General features: G+C 39.6%; 1 protein-coding gene across 1 annotated transcript in view; it reads right to left on the minus strand.

Annotated features, from left to right (window-relative positions):
* The window catches only part of LOC144689927 (kinesin-like protein KIF13B), a 142,389-nt gene that overhangs the window by 73,051 nt on the left and 43,898 nt on the right, over positions 1-25,440 (minus strand). The window contains exons 3-4 of the mRNA XM_078557445.1: positions 3,414-3,426; positions 1,471-1,531 (exon numbers count right to left, since the gene is read on the minus strand). Of these exons, the coding sequence (XP_078413571.1) occupies positions 1,471-1,531; positions 3,414-3,426 (74 nt within the window). The remainder of the gene's footprint in view (positions 1-1,470; positions 1,532-3,413; positions 3,427-25,440) is intronic.

The following is a 25,440-nucleotide window of genomic DNA, read 5'->3' on the forward strand; positions in this document are numbered from 1 at the left end:
GTCAGCCAAACCAGCAACTACAACTGGCCTCAATCGATAGTCCAGGGGGTAGAGAGTGTATTTATCAGAAATGGTGCAAAGCAAAACACCCACGTTTCCCTGGCTCTGTATTTGCTTAAAAGCTGTCATTTAACATCTGAAAGGTTATCAATCTGAAATGTTAACTCTGTTTCTCTCTGCAAAGATGTAGCCTGACCCACTGACTACTTCCAGCATTTTCGGGCTAGTTTCCTTCCCCAAACAGTTATCCAGGCGATTGTCACTGGTGAAAGCACATAGGTAGATGTTGGTGGTTACCAGGATTAGGCTCAGCTATAATGCTACCCTCACCGCCGCCTACGTGCACATACAAAGAATATGCAGAGGCGTAGTGGTATTGTCACTGGACTGGACTAGTGTTTCAAAGACCCAGGGTTTGAATCCCACTACGGCAGATGGCGGAATTTGAATTCAATAAATAATCTGGAATTAAAAGTCTAATAATGACCAGGAAACCATTGTCGATTGTTGTAAAAACCTATTTGGTTCACTAATGTCCTTTAGGGAAGGAAATCTGCCATCCTCACCTGGTCTGGCCTACATGTGACTCCAGACCCACAGTAACGCTGAACAAGGGCAATTAGGGATGGGCAATAAATGCTGGCCTAGCCAGCGATGCCCACATCCCATGAACAAATAAAAAAAATTTAGGTGGGGTACAAGAGCACTGCCAGCATCTTCCAAACTGTACTGCAGTACAAGTCAGGATCTTTAAAACAGTAGGAGGAAAAATTCGATCAGTATTCTGGAACGAGAGAACAAACTAGACTTTCACACTGTTAATTTTAGCAGTCCCCTTATGGAGCCAAGCACCAGAAAAGTGATCTCCATAAACAACAGAACTTGCTCACTACAACAAGGCCTTGAACAGGTAGCCACCAATGGTACACAACTTTAGCACATTCAAAATAATATTCCATCATGTCAGCTTAATGCACGCAGATGCCTGCAGAGCCCCACACACATTTAAAGCAACAGAGGTTGTCACTTATAAATAATTCCAAAGTGGATGAAAAGTCACAGTGCAAGGCTATGGCATAACAGGGTATAGAGCACTTTTGGTACAATATCCTAGCATTTTCACCTTGCTGTGCCACAAGCTCGTAAATTGTTAAGTGAGTACAGCAAGTTCCTGACCTCAAAGAGGTTAACAGAAGGAGGTTAAGGAGCAAGCGGATGAAGAGCTAAGCTGATACAATAAAGTGGGTAAGTCAAGTCCTATTCTGACTCCACACCTCTCAGCATTGGATATAGCCCTCCGTGGTCACTAGCCGACATTCTCAAATGATGCGACAGGCAGAGAGCCAAAACAAAGGGCAGGGGTGAAATGTAACTTAGAAATAGAATTTTAGAACAGCAAGCAAAAGTTATGTCTCTGAGAGACTTTAATGAGACTCTCAACCTTACACCTGTAGAATAGATGCAACATACCTGCATACTTCTCCTTAACTGACTCATCCATTGACCAGAAACAGTGATCGTACGCAAAAACCTATATACAAAAAGGGCAAGAACTCACCATCAGCATATGTTCCTTTCTAATAGCAAACTAAAGCAAAGATATGTGGACACTTATGTAAAATGAAATTAGAAATGATGCATACAGAACTATAAAAACATGCAAATTAAACTAATTTTTTTTTTAAATAAGCAGTCCAGTTGTAAGCAATTGTAACTCAGAACTTTCATTCCAGTATTGATCAAGAGTCCAACCTGAAATATTACCAAATCTCTTCTCTCTTTCTCAAGCTGATTTGACTGCCCTGTTGCACATGTCCGGCAATTTTAAATGTCAAGATTTGCAACATTCATAACTTTCTTTTCATTCCAAAATATCGCCCCAATCTTGGATAGCACCCCACCCACCCCCACAACCCACCATTAGAGATTAGCCATGACTAAATTAATAATCAATTTAGTGGACAATATGCCAATTGAACCATATTGTTCTGGCCTTACCATGATCTGAGCATTTTATTGAGAGAAGTCTTTTCCAGTTATTAAATGAGGTCGGCTCACAAAAATCATGTCAGAAATTCAGAGCAAAATCTATGTTGCACTAATTATTGCCGCCAGAGAGTACACAAACTTTAAGGCTCACCAGTGTTTGTAGGCTAGATGCCTAGCCAAAAAAAGTTGACGTCAGTTTAATGGTAAATAATATTTAAACAAACATCTAGTATAACATGTATGAGTAGAACATGAAATTTATCATGTAGACCTTATAGACTCAAATGCTATTATTCCTGCCTCACAAATGAATAAACCTTCAGGTCTGCATCATAAAACTGAAATAACGTTTTCTCTTTTGCATTGTATAATGTAAACTTTCAACCTCAAGTCATGTCAGAAAACCTACAGACAAATAACTATTTGGTTTACCGAAGCTAGGATACCTAAAAGAAAATACAAGGTGGTAATTCAATATTTGGATGCAGGCATTCAACATTATATCACTCAAGCTTTGGCCTGTACCCAATCTATACTAGTCATATAAGTTTGAAACAACAGGTGACTTTACCTTCCATCAATAATCCACTATTCTACACTCTACTTCTCACGTAATTCCCCTAGTAGGTTTAAAGGTATGATATTTAACATAGGATACCAGGCAAGCGCTTCAATGCCAAAATATTCATCAATTTTCTCAGTCCTTTTGATATGGGTACCACTGACAAGGCTGGCATTTATTGTGCAGCCTTATATGCCTTGAGGTGTTGGCAGCTGATTGTCTTTTGGAACTGCAGTGTTGAAGATATACCACAATGCTGTTAAGTAGAGAGCTCAGGATTTTGACCCAGCGACAATGAAGAAATGGCTCTATAGGTCCAAGTCAGGATGGTGTGTGACTTGGAGGTGATTGTGTTCCCACATGCTGCCCTTGTCCTTCAAGTGGTGGAGATCATGGGTTTGTCATCGTCTTAATGACTTGCTGCAGTTCATCCTGTAGCTAGCACAAGGTACAGCCACAATACACTGGTGATGGGAGGAGTGAATGTTTAAGATGCTGGATGGGCTGAAGAAGCAGACTGCTTTAGTCCTGGATGACACAACACTTCTTCAGTGTTGTTTCTGCTGCACCCATCCAGACAAGTGGAATTTATATTCCACAACACTCCTCACTTGTATCATGTAGGTGGTGGAAAGGATCTGAGTTGTCAAGAGGTGAGGCTTCAGCTACAGAATACCTGACCTACTGCTGCAGAAGGCGGCTCACCGTAACTTTCTCAAGGGCAGCTCAGGTGTGGCAATGAATGCCGGCTTTGCGTGACAATGATTTTTTAAAAAACATGGCATAGAATACTATAAACCTACATCTCTTTCCACTGTGTCTACCAGCACCAAACACAAAAGAAACACAAATTGCAACCTACCTTTGGCTGGCTCCTATTGTGAAATCATGATATCCATTTTTTCGGAAGAAAAATCCAAATGGAAAGAAAAATGAAAAAGCTTTGATTATAGTCTGCTTGAAAATTAGCTTAAAATTACAGAATGAAAACTGAACACATAAGGCAGTTGAAATGTTTTCAGTCTTGTGGCAATATTGAGCTGATCACAAGGAAGTCATGCATGAGAAAAACAATCTTCATCTCTGGCAATATATATTCAGGAAAAATATCAAATTCAAAAATGCCAGATCAGTCACAAAACATAGAAAGGTACAGAAGATGCAATAAACCAAAAGAGCAAAGTTTAAGCTAAATCCAATCACCTGAATCCCCAAAAATGAAGTTAACTGCCTGTAAATAATTTTAACATATAATTATTAATGGAAAATTTCATAGCCTTGGTAGGCAGTTTTTTTAAAAACAGAAGTAAGCATCTATCAATATATCCCATTTAAATAATTTATGACTTCTACAATTATTTAGCCTTGTAGATAAGTCAAATGTTAATTCATTTGGATCAATGATTAAGAATTGATTTCAGGCAAAAAGTATATTACACTTTGGACATATTGGAACATTTTACATCATCTCATGCTCATTTATTAAGTCCTTGAAAAACATGCCAATGTTACTTTATGATATATAGGCTGCATTTCCATGGAATATTTTGGTAAATGTCACATTTCACATCATCTGTAGCTTTTTTTTCCCTTGATTCATTATAGGGATTGTAATTATTCAGATTCTTTAACTTACACCACAAAAATGTGCAACCATAACAAAGTGAATCTCAAAAGTTCATGGGTGGGTTATATTATTCCATTTTTGTCTAATGCTTGTTTTCATTATTGCTTGCAATACTTCAATGATGAACAGAGGGCTCCAGTCATTGCGCTCTACAATTTGGGCTGCATTCACACCATGGTAGTTTTACTGCAGATAGAATATGCACCTTGCATGTTAAATTGTATCACTAATTTTAACACAGAAAAAGTACTGTGCTGTGGTAGAGGATCCATGGAGATTTTCTAACACAGAATGGGGAACTCAGAAGCAAAAAGTTTGTGAACCTTAATATAGGTAACAGAACAAATTGCAAAGTCTGTATTTGCTGAAAAGAATTAGCTGATTTCTCAACCTTTGCAGGTAATTGACAAAACTTGCAATATTATATTGAATTAACCTTGGGACAAAATTCTGGCCTTAAAGTTTTTTTTTAAATACTGGCTATGATTGAATCAAAGGAACCTCCACAAATGCAAAGTAAGACAAAACAACATGTCATGTTTGCCAACAATTTTTGTCATACAGGCACATAGGAGTAGTGTACCACTGAATTAGTGCATCATCAGTGAAGTCCCTTTAACCAACAAACTATTTAATGATGGATGCCTGTGACAAAATATACAAACTACAAAGGTGATTTGCCATAGTAAATATTATTTGTAATTACACTGTCTCTTAACACTCTTAAAACCTAAGAATTGAATTGCCTATCTGAACCAACTGAATAATACAGATGTCCTTAAATTGTAAAAGTTGAAAGTGACACAGGGAAAACAGTTAAAATTACAGCATATTTTGTCTGAGTAAACATCTTGATCAAGAACATGAGCACTTTATAAGCTGTGCACTGGAACCCATATGTTTACTTTCTAGTGTGCGATAAGGGTGTGGATGGATTATTAAAAAAATGTTCCCGAACACCCATATTGTCAATACAAGTTTTAAAGGCTTAATTCAACATCACCTCTTCAGAACTCAACATAACATGTTGCGTAGAGGCTAGAGTGAAATAAATTGGATAGCTTCTTAAAAGAGCTGGCACAGGCACAATGGGCCGAATGACCTTATTCTGTGCTGTATGATTCTATGATTCTCAGTGCATTATAGTACAGAAGAAAGGCCACAGCTGCTTTATTCTAATGTATGAAGAAACTACACCATCAGATTCTGGTCTTAACTAGCTACAGAAAAGGCAGGCAAAGAAAATTCTGAAAAGGAAACCACAGCTGGTGTCACACAAGACACATCACAAGAGAATGGGGAGCCAATGGCTTTTGCTTTTGGACTGGGAATAACAGGCATATGGGAAAATGTAAATAAGGGGAACTTAAATTTTGTTTTTCTCTCTCTAATTAAAAAAAGTGTTACTTTCAAATTCTACATTAATAAATTAACAAACTAGTGTCACTAACTCCTACGCAAATAAAGCTTCATTATTCAGCAGCTAAGGGCCACTAGCCAACATTGCTATGATGCTAGATCCACTCAGCTCTTATCTTCAAAACTTCAATTATATCAGCAAAAAATTTACGGTCTATGTAAATTGCATACTTCTTTATATTAAAAAACACAGGGAAACTGATGCTATTTAATCGTGGAGCTACAATGCAAAATGCATTCGATAGTCAGGTCTCAGAGCCAAACAGGTCACTGTTTTGGCGCAATGGACCCAGTCATAATCAAAAACAAAAACAAAAATACCTGGAAAAACTCAGCAGGTCTGACAGCATCTGCGGAGAGGAACACAGTTAACGTTTCGAGTCCATATGACTCTTCAACAGAACAGTCATAATCAAGGCTAGTTGAATACAGAAAGCATTTTGTGATCTTCCAGGAACAAGCTGAATGACTAATCCTTATTTTCACAAGCACTTTGGACAGAAGGTTTTTCATAGTAAACATGGCAATTAGAGCTTCCTATAACATCCAATTGACAAACTGACTAACATTGGATCTACTGGACATTAAGTATTTGTAAGAAACTGTTTGTAAAATAGCTTGTGTTGATTAATAATAACACCACAAGGCTTATTTTACAGCATAAACTTGGCTCAGTTGATAGCAGACTCACCTCAGAGTCAGGCATCGTAGATTCAAGCGCCACTCCCAAGATATGACCACATAATACAAGCAAACACTATGATATAAACTTGAGGGAGTATTGTGCTTTGGATGAGACAGTAAACTAAGGCCACATCTAGGAGTTCAGGTGCTCATTAGAGATACCATGATACTACTCAAACATGCCCCTCTCAAACATCACTGTCAAAAAACTGCTTAAACGATATCACAGCTGTTTATGGGATTTTTCAGTACACAATTGTGGCATGGTGAAACATCATCAGTTTCTAACGCATGGTAAGTTGTTCTATTTTTTAAAAAATATCAATCTATTTGTAGGATCTGGGTTCATGCAATCAATCTACAAAGGAAACGGAGTTGAGGTCATTTTCTGCAAGGAATGGAAAGCATAGGAAGAAAAATATGAGAATTATCGGTGAGTTCTAGGAACAGTGTTCACAACACTGGATTTGACAAAAAATTGAATTTCATCATGATCTGTGTGTACTTGTTTTTTAAACGATGATCTCTAAAATACATGGGAGAATAACTCCATTTGAAGTGATCTGCTTGTATTACTTCATTTCTGGTCAAAAGAAATGTAGATTAATTTTTGAAATACACATTATGCTGAAACTTTGAAGGGCAAGGATATGAGTTGTGCATCCTTGAGTCATTATTTTTTTGCGTATGTGAAGCTGAGATTAAACTTCAACCAGGAAAATAGATTACTAAATTACATCCTTCAGCTTTCCTTCAAAATTTATAATTTAAAACTTGTCCTTTTCCTCCTACTCCTTTTCTACTCAAGGAAACAAAAACAAGCAACAACCGTTAACACACTTGCACAAAAAAAGAGTCTTATACTCCAAAGCATTCCTGGAATAGCTCATAACGATCATGTTCCAAAAGAGAACTTCATATTTTCTGCTGATTCACTTAATAACAAAGGACTGCAGAAATCCCACTGTCAGAGCAATGAGCTTGGAAGGATCCTGTATATCATGTGACATAACAATGCTATAGTATGAATAAACTGCAGTGAGGATCAAAGTCTCCAGATTTCACTTCTATTGCACTGCAAGGGGAAAAGGACTTGAATAAATTCAAGAGCATTATAGCATTCACATAGTAAAACAAATACCACAGCTACTTGCTTCATCAAGTAGCAGTGAACTCCACATGTCCCACCACGTATCCAGGCCATACACTTTCATATTCCTTCCAAGGGTGCTCTATTACGAACTGCGTGCAAAGACAGCTTGAGTCAAGTAAACACTCATTGTCTTTCTCCCTTCTTCCTCAATGTGTACACAAGCAATTATGAACTACATTGGAAATTCTTCTTTAAGAAAATTTGATGTTCAGATGGTTGAAGGCACATACTTTAAGCCACAGTCCATTTCTCTGACAAATTATACCACATTACTCCTCTTTCAGGTACCATACCCTAAGAGGGCATTGGTGACCATGGATTTCCATTGGATTGGTCCATGATTATGCTTGCAAAGTACTGCAGTTGCTTGCCATTGCCTTCTGCAGTATGGCTGACCAGGAAACTGTCCTGTACTTAATGCCTGCCATCAGGCGTATTGGAAGGACCTACAGATTGGTAATCAACCCGTTTGGGCATGTTATGAATGCACCTTCCATGGCCATCAAATCCTGAAGTGGGACTTGCAGCTGGAGCTTCTGGCCAAGAGATATGATGCTACCACTGTGTCACAAGGTCTCCTACAGAAAGTTTATGGCACAGAAAGAGACCACTTGGCCCATCGTTTCTGCATTGGCCCAAAAAAGAGCCAACCAGCCTAACCCCACTTTCCAGCATTTGGTCTGTAGTCCTGCAGGTTACATTTCCCAAACTACTGTTAAACTAGATCAGCACACAGCTTAGCAACTTTCAATTGCTAAAAAAAACAGTAGGAATTTTGAAAACATGATAGTTGTGCATAATTTGTTTGGAATAACCTACTGACTTAGTGTTGGAAGCACACTGGACTGGTAAAATGAAGGTTAGCCATGTGTATTTAAAAACAACTTTAGAAATGCTATCAATCAAGAACAGACACGACTGAATATATTGGGGATTGGAAGCTTGGGGCCGGGGGTGGGAGAAGGGAAAAAGAACCTTTAGGCCAAACACAAATATCATGAATCAGGATTCCCAGTTACCCAAAGCCTGTGAAACACTGCTTCAAACAGTTAAACAATTACGAACATACATACGAACATGCGAATCAGGAGGAGCAGTAGGCCACTCAGCCCTTCGAGCCTGCTCCACCATTCAATAAGGTCATGGTTGATCTGATTGCAACCTCAACCCCCATTTCTGCCTACCCCCAATAACCTTTCACCCCCTTGTTAATCAAGAATCTATCTAGCTGTGCCTTAAAAATATTCAAATACTCTGCTTCCACCGCCTTTTGAGGAAGAGAGTTCCAAAGACTCACAACCCTCAGGAAAAATTTTTCCGCATCTGTCTTAAATGAGAGACCCCTTATTTTGAAACAGTGACCCCTAGTTCTAGATTCTCCCACAAGCGGGAACATCCTTTCCTATAGTACCAACACTTCCTTTGTTAACTCTTTTCTTATTTAAATATCTATCAAAACTCTTACTATCCATATTTATATTTCTAGCTATCTTTCTCTTGTACTCTAGTTTTTCCCTCCTAATCTTTTTGTCCTTCTTTGCCGTTCTTTATATTCTGTCCAATGCTTTTTCTTTAAGTTTGATATTGTCTTTAACTTTTTTAGTTAACCACGGATGGTGGGCCCTCTCCTTGGAAGATTTTTTTCATTGGATTATATCTAATCCACGTATTCTGAAATATCCCTTTAAATGTCTGCCACTGCATCTCTATTGACATATCCCTTAGCCTCATTTGCCAGTTCACTTTAGCTAACTCCACTTTCATGCCCTCATAATTGCCCTTATTTAAGTTTAAAATAGTAGTCTTCAATGTACTCTTCTCTCCCTCAAACTGAATGTAAAATTTAATCATATTATGATCGTTGCTACCTAGGGGTGCCTTCACTATGAAGTTGTCAATTAACCCTATCTTGTTGCACAATACCAGGTCTAGTATAGCCTACTCTCTGGTTGGCTCCAGACTTGCTGTTCTAAGAAACTACCCCGAAAACATTCTATGAACTCTGCATCTATGTTATCTTTCCCTATCTGATTTTTCCAGTCTATATGTAGATTAAAATACACCATGATATTCGCTGTATCTTTCTGACAAGCTCCCATTATCTTTATATACCATCCTACCATGCAGTTACAATTAGGGGGTCTGGAAACCACGCCCAAAAGTGACTTCTTGCCTTTATCATTTCTCATTTCAACCCAAACCGCTTTTACATCCTGGATTCCTGAACTTAGGTCATCCCTCTCTAATGTGCTAATACCATCATTAATTAACAGAGCCACTCCTCTATCTTTTCCTAACTTCCTGTCCTTCCTAAATGTCACATCCTCTTCAATTTTCAGGTCCCAATCTCTATCATCCTGTAGCCATGTTTCTGTAATGGCTATCAGATTGTATTTACTTATTTCTATTTGTGCTTCCAGTTGATAGGACGGATCAGGAGCCTAGCCAACAGAGAGAGAATTCTGTCAATTTTTTTTTTAAATGAGTGCAATATGAAAAGAAAGTATTTTATTTTATAAGCCACAACAGCTATTGGATAAGATCAGTCTACACTTTTCATATTTCTTTATAATCTAGCAATAGGTTGCAATGTGATTGCAAACATACAGTAAAGCCTTTTATACAAACAACTCACCTCAAAAATGGCCCAAAATACCTCTGTTGTAATTACAAGACTTTGTTCTCCCATTTCAAAATTCTAAATAACGTGTAACAAGTTACGGTTATATAGTGCTTTTAACACAGAAAGCATCCCAAGTTGTTTAACAGATACACTTAAGGAGAATGGAAGTTGAACCAGTAAGGGAAAGATTACAAAGATTGACCAAAAACTGGGATCAAAGACCAGGTCCGAGAAAACTTTCAAAGGAAGAAGTAAAGAAGAAAAAAACATTAAAAACAAAACTCCACAGAATAAAACTGAGACAGGGAAAGAGGTTTTTCTGATACAAGAAACACAAAGATGCCGGGACAGAGCTACTTGATGTCAGTAAGGTTAGAGGGAGGGTTAAGAGTCCCCAAGTTAGGTACAGCAAAGGAGGCACACGAGCAATCCTGCCATGGAGAAACCTCCCCTCATACAGACTGACAACAGTAATCCATCGTAAATCATTAAGGTCACTATTGACCATAAATTTAGCACATCATCATCAGTCTTGACTGTTCTATCTATTGGACTAAATTAAGGGACACCTCTCCTTTAAGGGTGTTCAAACCCATTACAGATGACAGCACAGTGACTGAAACCTAAGAACCGCAATACAATATGCCTATTTGCTCAGGTGTGCTAATTTGAGTCCAGAAACAGGTCTGTGCAAATACTGAAACTGTGAAAATATGCAGCAAGCATGCTCTTGCATACAGCTGTTACGTGGCTTTGAGAAGTTGAAGAAAGCACAAATTAAAGGTGTGGCCTTTAAGAGCAGTTACTAATATCAAAGTGAAATGTCAGTTTGCTAATTTGGATCCAGTCCCACACATTTTGGTTTAAAAATGCGACCCTTTTTTGATGCAATGCAATCTTAAAAATAAACATAGAGTCCATGATCCATAAAAATCAAAAAGGACCTAGGTTTGATTTCTGGTCTGTGACAAATTAAGTTTAATCTCAGTAAAGTGGTAGTACTTTTTAAAAATTTGTTCAAGGGGTGTGGGTGTTGCTGTCAAGGCCCATCCCTTGAGAACAGTTAAGAGTCTGGAGTCACACATAGGCCAGGTAATTTTTTTTAAAATACTTTCACGGGATGTGGGCACCACTGGCAAGGCCAGCATTTGTTACCCATCCACTAATTTCCCTTGAACTTAGTGGCTTCTTAGGCCATTTCAGACGGCAGTTAAGAGTCATCCACATTGCTGTGGGTCTGGAGTCACACTAGGCCCGACCAGATAAGGATGGCAGATTTCCTTCCCTGAAGGACATTAATGAAGCAGATGGGTTTTTATGACAATTAAAGATAGTTTCAAGGTTACCATTACTGAGTCTAGCTTTATGTTCCAGATTTATTAACTAAATTCAAATTCCACCAGCTGGCATGGTGGGTTTTGAACCCATGTCCCAAGAGTATTAGCCTGGGTCTCTGGATTACTGCTCCAGTGACATTACACAGCCGTCTCCCAAAAACTGATGATACTTACTTGATGATGATAGTTACTACTACTGAGGCTAGCTTCCTCTCAATTCCAAGTTTATTAATTAATTGCATTTAAAGTTCACCAGCTGCCATGGTGAGGTTTGAACCCTTGTGCCAGAGCAATAGCCTGGACCTCTGAACTGCAAGTAAGGATGGCAGATTTCATTTCCTAAAGGATATATAGTGAACAAATGGGTTTTTTAAATGAAAAAATTGGTGATAGTTTCATGGTTACCATTACTGAGACTAGTTTTCAATTCCAGATAATTTAAATTCCACCAACTGCTGTGAGAGAGGTTTGAACCCGTCCTCCCCATAGCATTAGCCTGGGCCTCTGGATTACTCGTCCAGCGACATTACCACTACACCACCATCTCCTCATAGTAGTGCAACTGAAATTAGCATCAGTGTTTCTAGATTACAGATAGTAAATTGGCTATTCAGTGACTGCTGATGGAAGTGCAGGTCTGAAGAGAAATGGTTTGAGCTATGTTCACCACCCTTCAAATCAAGCAACTTACTAAAACTGTCAATGATCACTGAATGGGACCATAGGAGAAGCAACAGTTGGGAACCCAATCCAAGCAGCCATTACCATCCCCCAGCCATGTCACAGGATAAGAGAGGCAAGAGGTTGGAGAAAAAAACATGGCTCCACGCGTTTTGTAATGTCTTGCATCCTCATCAGAAATTCAACCAAAAATTCCTTGATCCTGACATTAATGCGCTCGCTTTCCATTTCTAAAAGCTTAAAATTATTTCAATAATAATACTAGGGTGCAAAGCTCTCCCTCACTGTCCAGCATTTATTCTCTGAACCATTTCCAAAGAGCTATTGTAAATATTCTGAAAAGCGTACATGAGCATACAGATGTAGAACCATCTTAGGCTGCACTCGCATGAGGCTGCACTCGCATGAGGCTGCACCATGATCTGGTAGTATAGCTATGATATGTCTTGAGCTTGCATCTATTCAGAATCAACAGACCTTATGGAGCAGTTATGCTACTTAACAGTGGAAATGAGGCAGCTACAAGGATGATGTTGGCCAAATTATTTTAGCAAGTTTTGAACAGACTCCATTAACAGAGCATCTCTTTTAACAAGTCTGCTAACCGTGTTGATTATACAACGTTTTACACTGACAGAAATGTTTAATTTTGCTGTACTGCAAACATTTTACTACAATGTTCATATTTTCATTCTTAAAACATAAAGACAATAGTTCTCATCAACATATGCTGAATCTTGCAAGATTATGCCTGGCTCACTTTTCAGCTTTTCAATGAAAAAGCTATTGCTACATCTAAATATCTACCTTGTAGCACAATCACAATTTGCCTGCTCTGTATGCCCCTCTTTCATTGGTCTATGGTAACCATGCCAGTTAATGTAATATTGATCAGATGGTTATCAGTGTCAAATCCTATTCTCTCAGCCTGATTCTGACTCATAAAAAAGCAACTTGCATTTATATAGTGCCTTTAATGTTCCAAGGCACTTCACAGGAGTGAAAACAGGCAAAAACTGACACCAAGCCACAGGAGGACATATTAGGACAAGTGATCAAAAATCTGGTCAAAGTTCCAGGTTTTAAGCTGCATCTTAAAAGAGGAGAGTGAAGTGGACAAACAGAGGTTTGATAGGGAATTCCAGACTTTAGGCCCTAGAAGGCTGAAGGCATTGGTGCCAAGGATGAGGTGAAGGAAGTGATTAAAAGAAAGCAAAAATATAAATGAAGATTGCAGCCAGAGGAAGATAAAAAGACAGAATTAAGATAATGGGACCGATTTTATTTTTGTCCAACAACAATTGAAAATTAATTGTTTTATCTTTGCAGAACCCATCCCCCCATCATACTTTCACAATGATGGTTAATAAAAATTTAAACCGTCGGAATGGTTTTGAAATTTTCCACTTCCTGAAAATTCACCAACACCTTGAATGCACCTGGTTCCTTGCAAAATCAACATTTAAGGGGCAAAAAAGCCTCGCATTGACAAGTCCGCTGATTCTTGCATTCTGTTGTGTTTGCCAAACTTTTTTTTATACATTCATGGGATGTGGGTGTTCCCTCCCTGAATCTCTCCAACTCTCTTAAGGCACACCTTTAAACCCACCTCTACAGCCAAACTTTTGGTCATCTGCCCCAATACAAGAATATAAGAACACAAGGAACAGGAGCTGGAGTAGGTAATTTGGCCCTTCTCTGCCATTCAATAAGATCATGGCTGATCTACCTCAACTGCACTTTCCCACACATTCCCCATATCCCTTGATTTCCCGAGTACCTAAAAATATATCGACACTGTCTTGAATAAGCTGAACAACTGAGCATCCACAGCTCTCTGGCATCGAGAATTCCAAAGATCTACAACCTTTTGAGTAAAGAAATTTCTCCTAATCCAGTCCTGAATGGTCGACCCCTATTCTGAGGCTGTGACTCGGTGTTCTGGATTCCTCAGCCAGCAGGACATTTCTTCAGCATCTGCCTTGTCAAGCCATTTAAGAATTTTAAAAGTGTCAATTATGTATTGTGTGTGGCATGGTGTCAAATTTTGTTCTATAATATCACAGAATCACAGTGTTTCAGCCCATCGAGTCTGCACCGACACGCGAGAAACACCTGACCTACCTACCTAATCCCATTTACCAGCATATACTCCTGTAAAGTGCCTTGAAATGTTTTATTTCATTTTATTACCTTTTGGAAATGCCATTATAGGAAGGATTTAGAAGTAATACAAAAGATGCATACGCTGGGATATTGCCAGTGATTATTGTTTATACAGTCTTAAGAAATTAGTCTCTGAAGCTGAGCAGGCTAAGGTTTGAACCGACGCACATCTTCAAAATCATGAAGAATCACAATAGGATAGACACTGGTGAGATAGGAACAAAAGAGTATGATTTTAAAGAGCATTAAATAATTCAAGGGGAAATTATAAAATATTCTATAACACAGAGAACTGTAGGTGTGCTAAAGTCCATCATTTCTTTTAAAAGGAAATAATTGTTCAAAAAAGAGGAATACAAGAGGCTATTAGGAACAACAGTGAGATTGACAGGGATGGTGGGTTAAATGGAGAAAAAATGATGGGATGAGTGGTCTATTTCAATAATTCTATGGAGTCCCATATTTTAAAAAAGTCAGATCCCAAATCATTGCCCAATCAGAAGAGGAGACGACCAGTTAGCCACTCAAGCCTGCTCCACCATTCAATGAGATCATGGCTCTGTGATGTTAGATCTGTGATCTAACTCCATCTTTGCCCCACATCTCTTAATACCTCTGGTGAACAAAAAATTTATCAAACTTAGAATTAAAACTTACAACTGATCTGACTCAATTATTGCATGTGGGACCATCCTTTGGGTGTAGAAATCTGTCTTAATTTCACTCCTGAGCGGTCTTGTTCTTAATTTTCAGCCCATGTTCCCAAGCCCTGGACTCCCCAAGCAACAGAAATAGTTTCTCTCCATCTATCCCATCGATTCCCCACAATGTCTTGAAATTTTGAAACATCGCCTACTCACCTTCTAAATTCCAGGGAATACAACCCTAGTTTCCAATGATCTTAACTAATATCTGTAATATAGTGGAAGTCAAGTACATTTTCAAATAGCATAAACAAACATTGAAGACGTCATTGCAATTGCCAGGGTCATGTGTGTTTTTTGAGGAATTAAGAAATAGTAATGAAGGAAGCTAAACTTGGAACGTAGATTTTTTAGATGAGGCGCTTCTGGCTGATCCGGTCAACATAAAAGATCCCATAGCATTTTAGAGGAAACTCTTTCGAGTTACCAACAGTCACAGATTGCAACTCTTTTCGAGTACAATCACAGTTCTTGGTTTCCGGGAGTGGGACATGAACCCACAACCCTCTGATTCAAAGGCGAGGGTGCTATGGACTGAGCTGGTAGTTGGTTCTTCCCAATTCCTGGCCAACATTCCTTCAATCGCCATCAAAAATAAATTAGCTCTTCATTTGTCTCATTGGTGTTTGTGGTCATTGTTGTAACCACAGTGCTCCCACATTCACCTACATAACAGTCATTGCACTTAAAACCACTGTGTATGTGAGATACTAAGGGATGTTTCACAGATACAAGTAGGGGTTATAAAAATGCAAATCTTTTACTTCTCCTTCCTTCAAGAAATTCCTAACTGAACAGTATGCAACAAGAAAGACTACAGAAGCAAAATGGTGTGAACACATTGCAGTGTGGAAATTCCACTAATAATAGATAATTCCACTGACTTTGCCAGGTACAAAAATACTCGGACATTCATCTGAACACCGAAGCTTAGATTCAGAGGAGTCACTTTATATGATCCTGGAAGCTGAGGCTGGCTGAAGTCCCCATTTAGTAAGATCTCATATCTAGAATCTTCCAAACGGCAACCATCACATATTGGGAATATCTCCAAATGGCAAGTTGAAACAAGGAAAATTATTCACACTGTATAATTACAGCATCACTGAATTCTATCCAAAATGTGACTGTGCTTCACAAACCTGAACCTGAAGATTTTTTTTTCACAATAACTCTAAAATTGTCGATCTCTGGACTGTGGGCGGAAAACTGTTTTGAGTATTCAGCTCGGGTTCCAAATTACCATTTCTACTTTTAACAGTGCAGTACTGTGGGCAGGTTGAAAGGAAGCTTCAGTGCTTTGGAAGGTCAGATATTTATGTAGGAGTAAATAAAATTCCAAAGCTCCAGGCAATGTTCAGTGCACGGAGCCAAGGTGGAGGCAGGGTAGAATCCAACAGCTCAATCCTAACCTGGGCTATATCAAGCATGGGATAAGAGGGGCCCTGAGGGAGAACTAGCAACTTCCAGAGGGGGAACTGGTTGTTCTTGTTATCTTCTGATAGCCGACACATGCAATGGGAAAAGCCTGAAAGCCTTTCCAGTTGTGAGGCAGCCAATCTAGATGAACAAGGTAAAAATTACAACAGAAAACTCAATCAAAAAATCTCCAGAAAGTAAACTAAAATATATTTCAAAAGTAACTGAAATGATACTTGTGACAACAGCAACTCCAGATTATTGAAACCGATATTTGATTCTCATTAAGTATGACACCACTCCTATTATTGGAATGCAAAGGAAAATGAACTCTGATGTACAAATCTGATCATTTTAAAAGTTCAACAGGATACATTTTTGACAATGTCACAGGCTAACATACTGGGAATTTTACAAGATCATCAGCACCAAGACACATTTGTTTAAATGTTATATTTTCATTCTCTCGAGAACAGAAGAATCTTGCTGCAGTAATCAACTAGCCAAATGATTACACTAACTGATGAAAGGTCATCGACCTGAAACATTAACTCTGGTTTTCTTTCCACAGGTGCTGCTTGACCTATTTTCAACATTATCTGTTTTTATTTTAGATCACAACTGTTTGACTACAGACGATTCCCCATGTGAACTGTAACCACCCTATCTCATGTATTTCCAATCATTTAGTCTCCATTCTGTTAGTCATCTTGGATGTTGCACTTTCAGTGAAACAATGCTCAACACTAACCAGCAATTTAAACAGATGAGTGGCTCAGGTTTTAACTTGGTTAGTGCCGATCAGCTTTCTGCTCGTTCATAGCATGAGATCAAATTAATGTGACTGCAGTGAAGAGATCAGCTAATTGTTCAGCTGATTGAAGTGCTGACCAGTTCTGAATTAGGATCTGATATAACCAATGGAATACCTAAAATCTGATATAAATTGGCTGGAATGATTAGATCCAAGGGTATATTGTGCTCAACAACATGAGGGAAGCGAAGGTATGGCTGGGCTGGAGCCTGGGGAGCCAGGAAGGTCAGGGCTGGAGCCTGGGGAGCCAGGAAGGTCAGGGCTGGAGCCTGGGGAGCCAGGAAGGTCAGGGCTGGAGCCTGGGGAGCCAGGAAGGTCAGGGCTGGAGCCTGGGGAGCCAGGAAGGTCAGGGCTGGAGCCTGGGGAGCCAGGAAGGTCAGGGCTGGAGCCAGGGGCACCAGTTTTACTGGGAATTCATTACTGAGTAGGATCCTCCACTTGAAAAGAGGCGACCTGCTGCAGGTAATGCATATGGTAGCAAAATCCAGTGTCATATGATCTCCTCACCCAAGGCGGCTCATTGGAGTTTAAAATTGGTTCAGTAAAGGTCGCTCAGAAATGAGATTCACAAAGATGTTGAGAAATAAGAAGAAACAAAAATTTTTTTAAATGATGGAAACAGACAAATTCCCAAGCTCAAAGGACACATTACATAACACCTTCTGTTAAAACAAATATAACCTTTAAGTACATAAAAAACAGAAAATACTGGAAAAACTCAGCAGGTCTGGCAGCACCTGTGGAGAAAGAAACAGAGTCAATGTTTCGAGTGCGTATGACTCTTGTTCAGAGCATCTATCCAATAAGCTTTGAGTCATGCAGACTCGAAACGTTGACTCTGTTTCTCTCTCTACAGATGCTGCCAGACCTGCTGAGTTTTTCCAGTACTTTTTGCTTCTGTTTCAGATTTCCAGCATTCGCAGTATTTTGCTTTTATAACCTTGAGGACATCAATCCGGTGTCCTCGCATTGGTCAGTCTTACTAATTCCTCAAAGCTGTACCTCCAACAAGGTCTATTATCACTGTAACAAACATATATATATTGTGTCATATAACTATAAACAGGTGTTGGTCACAATTCATAGGTATTAGTTCACTGAAAAGGCATGCAATACAGCTTGGTCCTGATTGTTTTTTTGCACAAAAATATCTGAATTATCCAATAATTTGAATTAAGCAATATAAATAAACTTAGTGCTGAAAAAAAGGATCAAATAAACTGACTTTTATGAATGGAACATACTTGGATAACTTTCCATATTGTTGGCATAAACGAGAACAGCCTGGCAAGGCAAAGGGTTAGCTCTGGAGTGCACAGACCTTCAAGTGGTATAGCCCAAATGTTGTCAAATGCCCTTACTTCTCTCAAAGCCTCATCACAAGTGATGTTTGACACAGAGTGCTGATTCTTTATTTGCTTTGTGGAATAGATGGTCATTGGCAGATCCTAATTTTGTTCGTTCTGAAACTGGTGGTCATCGCAGATAAACCAATCTGAATTTTCTGATGATTGAACCTTGGAGGAATTGTTCACTTCAGAGGTCATTAATGTCAACCACATAGGATCTTGAAGCCACAAATTCCTGACTTAGGGACAACTGAGCCCAGCTGGTGCCTCAACGTGCAGCTTCTGCTCTATCATATTTTTAGGTATTTGAAGAAAGACAACTTCAATTTTAAAATTTGCATATGAATTTGCACGGCATTATATCGAGTACTGAATACATTTGCCAAAACATCAAATGTAACTATCACATGCATTCATATAGCACCCATAACTCTCAACTGATTGACACAACTAATTATTTTAAAAATATGCATTCAAAATACACAAAAGAAGCTTCTACGCCTGGATCTGTTCTTTCCAAGCGCACAGAAATAGAATTTATTTACCTAGCCAGACCGTGGCCTTAAGATATGGAGCCATTTTCCAGCTTAACCAACCTAGTTTCCATTACTCAGCTGAGCTGGAATTGTCCTCTTTCAAGATGATTATGGACACTAGATTTATCAAATCTTTTCAAATGCTATTGTCCAAAGATAGGAATGGCACACAAGAAAGGGATAGACGGCATAGAAATGCAAACTGAGGTACAAGAAGTATGATCACTGTCAGTGCAGCTGGTTCAAACACTATATGCACTGGTTTTTTCAGTTCTCCCTCCCTTCCACTACTGGATTGAATTTTCAATCAGTTTGTACAGTTTCCCTAAAGACGACCATAACTCTACAAATAGGTTACAGCAAATGATGAACATTTATAGTTCACACGCAATATTAAATTATCTTTTTACCCTCACCTCTTCTTCTGCCAATGATTCATGCTGGGATCATGGCAATATCAGAATCCACAAACAGAACTGTCCTGGCAGACCGATCGTGTCAGCCTGTTCCTGCCCCACGGAACTCATTTCTCGTTATCTTGACTCCCTTCTCTCTCCCCTTGTCCAGTCCCTTCCCACCTACATCCGTGATTCCTCTGACACCTTACGTCACATCAACAATTTCCAGTTCCCTGGCCCCAACCGCTTCCTCTTCACCATGGATGTCCAATCCCTCCATCCCCCACCAGGATGGTCTGAGGGCCCTTAGCTTCTTCCTTGAACAGAGGCCCCAACAATCCCCATCCACCACTACTCTCCTCCGTCTGGCTGAACTTGTTCTCACACTGAACAATTTCTCCTTTAACTCCTCTCACTTCCTCCAAATAAAAGGTGTGGCTATGGGTACCCGCATGGGCCCCAGCTATGCCTGTCTCTTTATGGGGTATGTGGAACATTCCTTGTTCCAGTCCTACTCCGGCCACCTCCCACAACTCTTTCTCCGGTACATCGATGATTACTTCGGTGCTGCTTCATGCTCTCGTCGGGACCTGGAAAAATTTATTAATTTTGCTTCCAATCTCCACCCCTCCATCATCTTCACATGGTCCATCTCTGACACTTCTCTTCCCTTCCTTGACCTCTCTGTCTCAATTTCTGATGATAGACTGTCCACCAATATCCATTACAAGCCTACCGACTCCCACAGCTACCTCGACTACAGCTCCTCACACCCCGCTTCCTGTAAAGACTCCATCCCATTCTCTCAGTTCCTTCGCCTCCGTCGCATCTGTTCTGATGACGCTACCTTCAAAAACAGCTCCTCTGACATGTCCTCCTTCTTCCTTAACCGAGGTTTTCCATCCACGGTCGTTGACAGGGCCCTCAACCGTGTCCGGCCCATATCCCGCGCATCCTCCCTCACGCCTTCTCCTCCTTCCCAGAAACATGATAGGGTCCCCCTTGTCCTCACTTATCACCCCACCAGCCTCCGCATTCAAAGGATCATCCTCCGCCATTTCCGCCAACTCCAGCATGATGCCACACATCTTCCCTTCACCCCCCTTGACGGCATTCCGTAGGGATCGTTCCCTCCGGGACACCCTGGTCCACTCCTCCATCACCCCCTACTCCACTCCTCCATCACCCCCTACTCCTCAACCCCCACTTATGGCACCTCCCCATGCCCACGCAGAAGATGCAACACTTGCCCCTTCACTTCCTCTCTCCTCACCGTCCAAGGGCCCAAACACTCCTTTCAAGTGAAGCAGCATTTCACTTGCATTTCCCCTAACTTAGTCTACTGCATTCGTTGCTCCCAATGCGGTCTCCTCTACATTGGAGAGACCAAACGCAAACTGGGCGACCGTTTTGCGGAACACCTGCGGTCTGTCCGCAAGAAAGACCCAAACCTCCCTGTCGCTTGCCATTTTAACACTCCACCCTGTTCTCTTGCCAACATGTCTGTCCTTGGCTTGCTGCATTGTTCCAGTGAAGCCCAACGCAAACTGGAGGAACAGCACCTCATCTTCCGACTAGGCACTTTACAGCCCTCTGGGCTGAATATTGAATTCAACAACTTTAGATCTTAAACTTCCCCTCCCCCCATCTCCACCCCATTTCTTCCTCCTCCTCCCCCCCCCCCGGCTTTTTTTTCAATAATTTATATAGATTCTTCTTTCCCCACCTATTTCCATTATTTTTAAATCTAAAACTAAAACCTTTAGTCTTTCCACCCCAACCCCACTAGAGCTGTACTTTGAATATCCTGTCTTCCATTCTTAATTAGCACTTTTCTCAGACAAAGACCACCACCTTCAACACCTCTTTGACCCTTTTGTCTGTGACATCTTTTGATTATCTGCTCATCTCCACAATCATCACACCACACCCTCAATGTGTCTCTTCCCCCCCCCCCCCCCCCCCCCCAACCCACCCACCTTAAACCAATTTATATTTCTCCCTTCTTCTAATCTATGCTCCAGTTCTGCCGAAGGGCCATGAAGGCTCGAAACGTTAACTGATTTCTTCTCCGCCGATGCTGCCAGACTTGCTGAGTTTTTCCAGGTAATTCTGTTTTTGTTTTCAGTTTTCCATTACTTCACCCAAATTGCCATTCTCCACACACGTCTACCACATGCTAGCTGTTTTTTTCCCCCAACCATAACAGTATAGAGAGACGGTATAGTGGTTATGTCACTGAACTAGTAATCTAGAGGCCTGACTAACATCTGGAAATACGAGTTCAAATCCCGTCACAGCAGCTGGTGTGAAATAACAAATTCAATTTTTCAATAAAAAAAATCCGGAATTGAAAGCTAGTTTCCATGATGACACTATGAAATTATCATTGATTGTTGGTTCACAATCTGCCATCCTTACTTGGCCTGGCCTATATGTGGCTCCAGGCACATAGCAATGTGGGCAACTCTTAACTGCCCTCTGTGACGGCCTAGTAAGCTACTCAGTTCAAGGGCAATTATAGAGATGGGCAATAAAGGCCAGCAACACCAGCATCCCATGAATGAATAAAAAAAAGGAGTGAACTAGTATCATTTTTCTTATCCAATCCATCCAAGGCTGTTGCTGATGCACTACTAATATTGGGGTGATAATCTTGAGGTAAACCTCCACAAAATTAATTTCACAAGCCAGACCCCTCTTTCCAGTCCACCCCAAAACACTGCCAAATGTTCATTAAGTATAACATGTCCCTTATATAACTTATATATGATTTATAACTTATATAACATATAAGATGAAGATCCAAGAAAAGCCCATGTAAAAGAACTCAAAATTAATTTCATGTTCAAAAGCTTGACAAGTATCTATCACTTGGCGATTAGTGACAGTTGTAAATAATGATGAATTAACATGTCAAAGATCTGCCTAGGAACAACGGCATCATATGGAACTAAATATAATTTGCACTCATTCTATATCTCATGTAATTGACTCTATTAGTCCCATTAAACAGAATGAATAGGTACCCATTGCATCTGGAAAAAAAACATCTGCGTAATTTTGGTTTCTTCTACAACAACATACTGACACTATCCTACATCTTATGGACACAGTGCATTGGTGCCTATGATGTAAAGGATTCAGCAGTTGTTGAATCTTCATATGAATTAAGTCCAGTGATGTCACTTTAATCACATGGTTCAGGGAAATCTCCTAATGTTTTGGCTAACATTTCTCCCTCAAGAAATAAAAACAGATCAAACTAGTCATTCGTTTCATTGCTGTTTATAAGATCTTGTTATGTATAGAATGATTGCTGTGTTCATCTACATAATGTGTTCCAAGTAATTCATTGCATGAGAAATATTTTGAGACATTTCTGAGAGACGTGATAAGACATAATGGGTTTGCTTCTTAGAACTGGAAGGTTACCTCTACTGATACTCCAATCTGGCAACAATATTGCCAATGAAGGAAAGGATTAGGCCACAGAGTGACATTAGGAACTTGAGAATATTCACTAAAATGAAAAGATGGCTCAGGAAAGTTATGTTTTTTGTTGTTTGCACCTAGTTCACCAATTTCTTAATTGCCACTTTCTTTTTCCATCATGTTGAATTTACTTTGTGAGATTTGATGTTTTTACATTCAAAAATACTGTATGCTGTGTTTTCTATATCTGCAACACCCAGCGTATAGGATTATTCAAAGTCAAAAAGCCAAGCCTGACATGAACTAAAACCTGTAATGCTTAAAATGTATTACTGTGACTGTACATCATGGGCTAATAATGGCCAAATGATTATATTACACAAAGGCCTACACTGGATGCACAATACTACAGTCTGTTTTATAAATACCACATTACTAGAACACAATGTTCAAGCTAAAACTAGAAGATGTGTAAATAAGATAAGGAAGAGGAGCTGAAAGACACTACTAGCAAGGCAATACTTGAACAAAACATAAACAGTTCAAAATAAGAAAAACAAACAGGCCAAAACCTTTGAAACTTCTGTTAATAGCTTTTGACTGAGACCCTCATCAATGTTATAGGAACATAGGAAATGGAAGCACGAGTAGGCCATTCAGCCTCGAGCCTGCTTTGCCATTCAGCTATTTTGTGGCTGATCTTCTATCTCAATGCCATTTTCCTGGACTATCCCATATCCCTTTATGTCTTTAATAACTATAAATATATCAATCTCTGTCTTGAACATACTCAATGACTGAGCTTCCACAACCCTCAGAGGTAGAGAATTCCAAAGATTCACCACCCTCAAGGAATAAATTTCTCCTCATCTCAGTCCTAAATGGCCTACCCCTTAATCTGAAACGTCACCCCTGATTCTAGACCAGACCACACACCCCGCAAACCCAAGGAAAAATCCTTCCTGCATCTACCCTGTTGAGCCCTGTAAGAATTATGGACGTTTCAATGAGATCACCTCTCATCCTTCTGAACTCCAGAGAATATAGGCCCAATCTCCTCAAACTCTCCTCATTGGACAATCCGTTCATCCAAGGAATTAATTTAGTGAAACTTTGTTGCACTCATTCTATGCATTTCTTCCTTAGTTAAGGAGACCAAAACTGTACACAATACTCCTGGCCCCTTTGGACATCAACTCTTCCCCATCTCTCACTATTTAAGAAATGCTCTGCACTTCTGTTTTTCCTACCAAAAGTGGGAAACTTCACATTTTTCCACGTTATATTCCATCTGCCATGTTCTTGATCACTCATTTAGCCTGTCTAAACAGAAACTAGCTCATATGGAGCCTTTCTTTGTCCATTAATCCTTTTTTCGCCACCTCGTATAGTATTGGCTGCATGCAGCAAATAACTAAAAATTATATTGGATGGTCTTCCTTCAATGTTAATCATGGTAGTCATCAGATTCTTTTGTTCTTGACACTTTTTGTCCACTTAAATCACATATTGTCCAGTTCTCACATACCAATGCTTCTAACAATGTACAACCTGAATTCTTAGACCAAAACTCCCTTGATGGTTGAATGATTTAAAAGGGTTTGAATTTGTCTGTACCTTACAGACTAATTGCCAGCAATTGAAACAGCCCCTTTGACTGATCAGCAGAAGCTAGGGCTCACATACCTAATACTCGGTATCCCTCAGCAGATTATTTCAATCAGCTTCGAGGACCAAGTTTCTGAATTTTTGCTCATCTATATGTTAAAGAAGCTGTCTGCATTTCACTGAGCACCAATCACTATTTTGTGCTTCAATTGAGGGAGGTCAGTTTCCACTTGATCTCCAGTTGCTCCAAAATTAAACTTAAAAATGCAGAAATCTTTCAATGTGTAACACAAACAAATTTTCTATCGTGCTAAACTCATTCAGATTGAATTCACGTTCTTACTGTTCCATTACCTTCTTTTCAGCACTTGTCATAACCTTTCACCCAAGAAGCAACAAAACAGTTCCTCATTATCTGGTTTAACACACTGAATTTGAAGTGAAATTTATTTTGGAACACCTTCTGTTCCACACTGTACAAGGTAGTCAGGTCATCTCTGCCTCTGCATTTAGTTGCAGAAAATGTCTCATTTTATCCAGCTGCAAAAATGATCACTGTTTTATGACCTTTGTTGTAAGCTGTTTTTTCCAGTTTGGTTTATTCCTGACAGCCTTCTCCATTTTCTCCCTTTCCATTCTCCACTGAAGTTTTTTCTTCATTTAACATGAATATTTAACCAAGGTAAACTTTATTGGATTCTCCATACATTTTCACACTGCTTCTGGGGCACACATCGCAAAGCCACAAGAAAGTACATTTGCAACAGGCAGTTATCACACTCTTACCATAATAATAGCTCGACTAATAAGCTAAATTCTGAACAGCAAAATCTTTTAGCTGTACTGATAAATTTTTCCATAATCTAAAGTTTTGTTTTGTTTATTGGCCATCAGCCACTAGCATCAGTGATGGGGATTACCGATAGGTATCTTTTA

This window comes from Cetorhinus maximus, chromosome 14 (assembly GCF_964194155.1).
Source record: "Cetorhinus maximus chromosome 14, sCetMax3.hap1.1, whole genome shotgun sequence".
Lineage (NCBI taxonomy): Eukaryota > Metazoa > Chordata > Chondrichthyes > Lamniformes > Cetorhinidae > Cetorhinus > Cetorhinus maximus.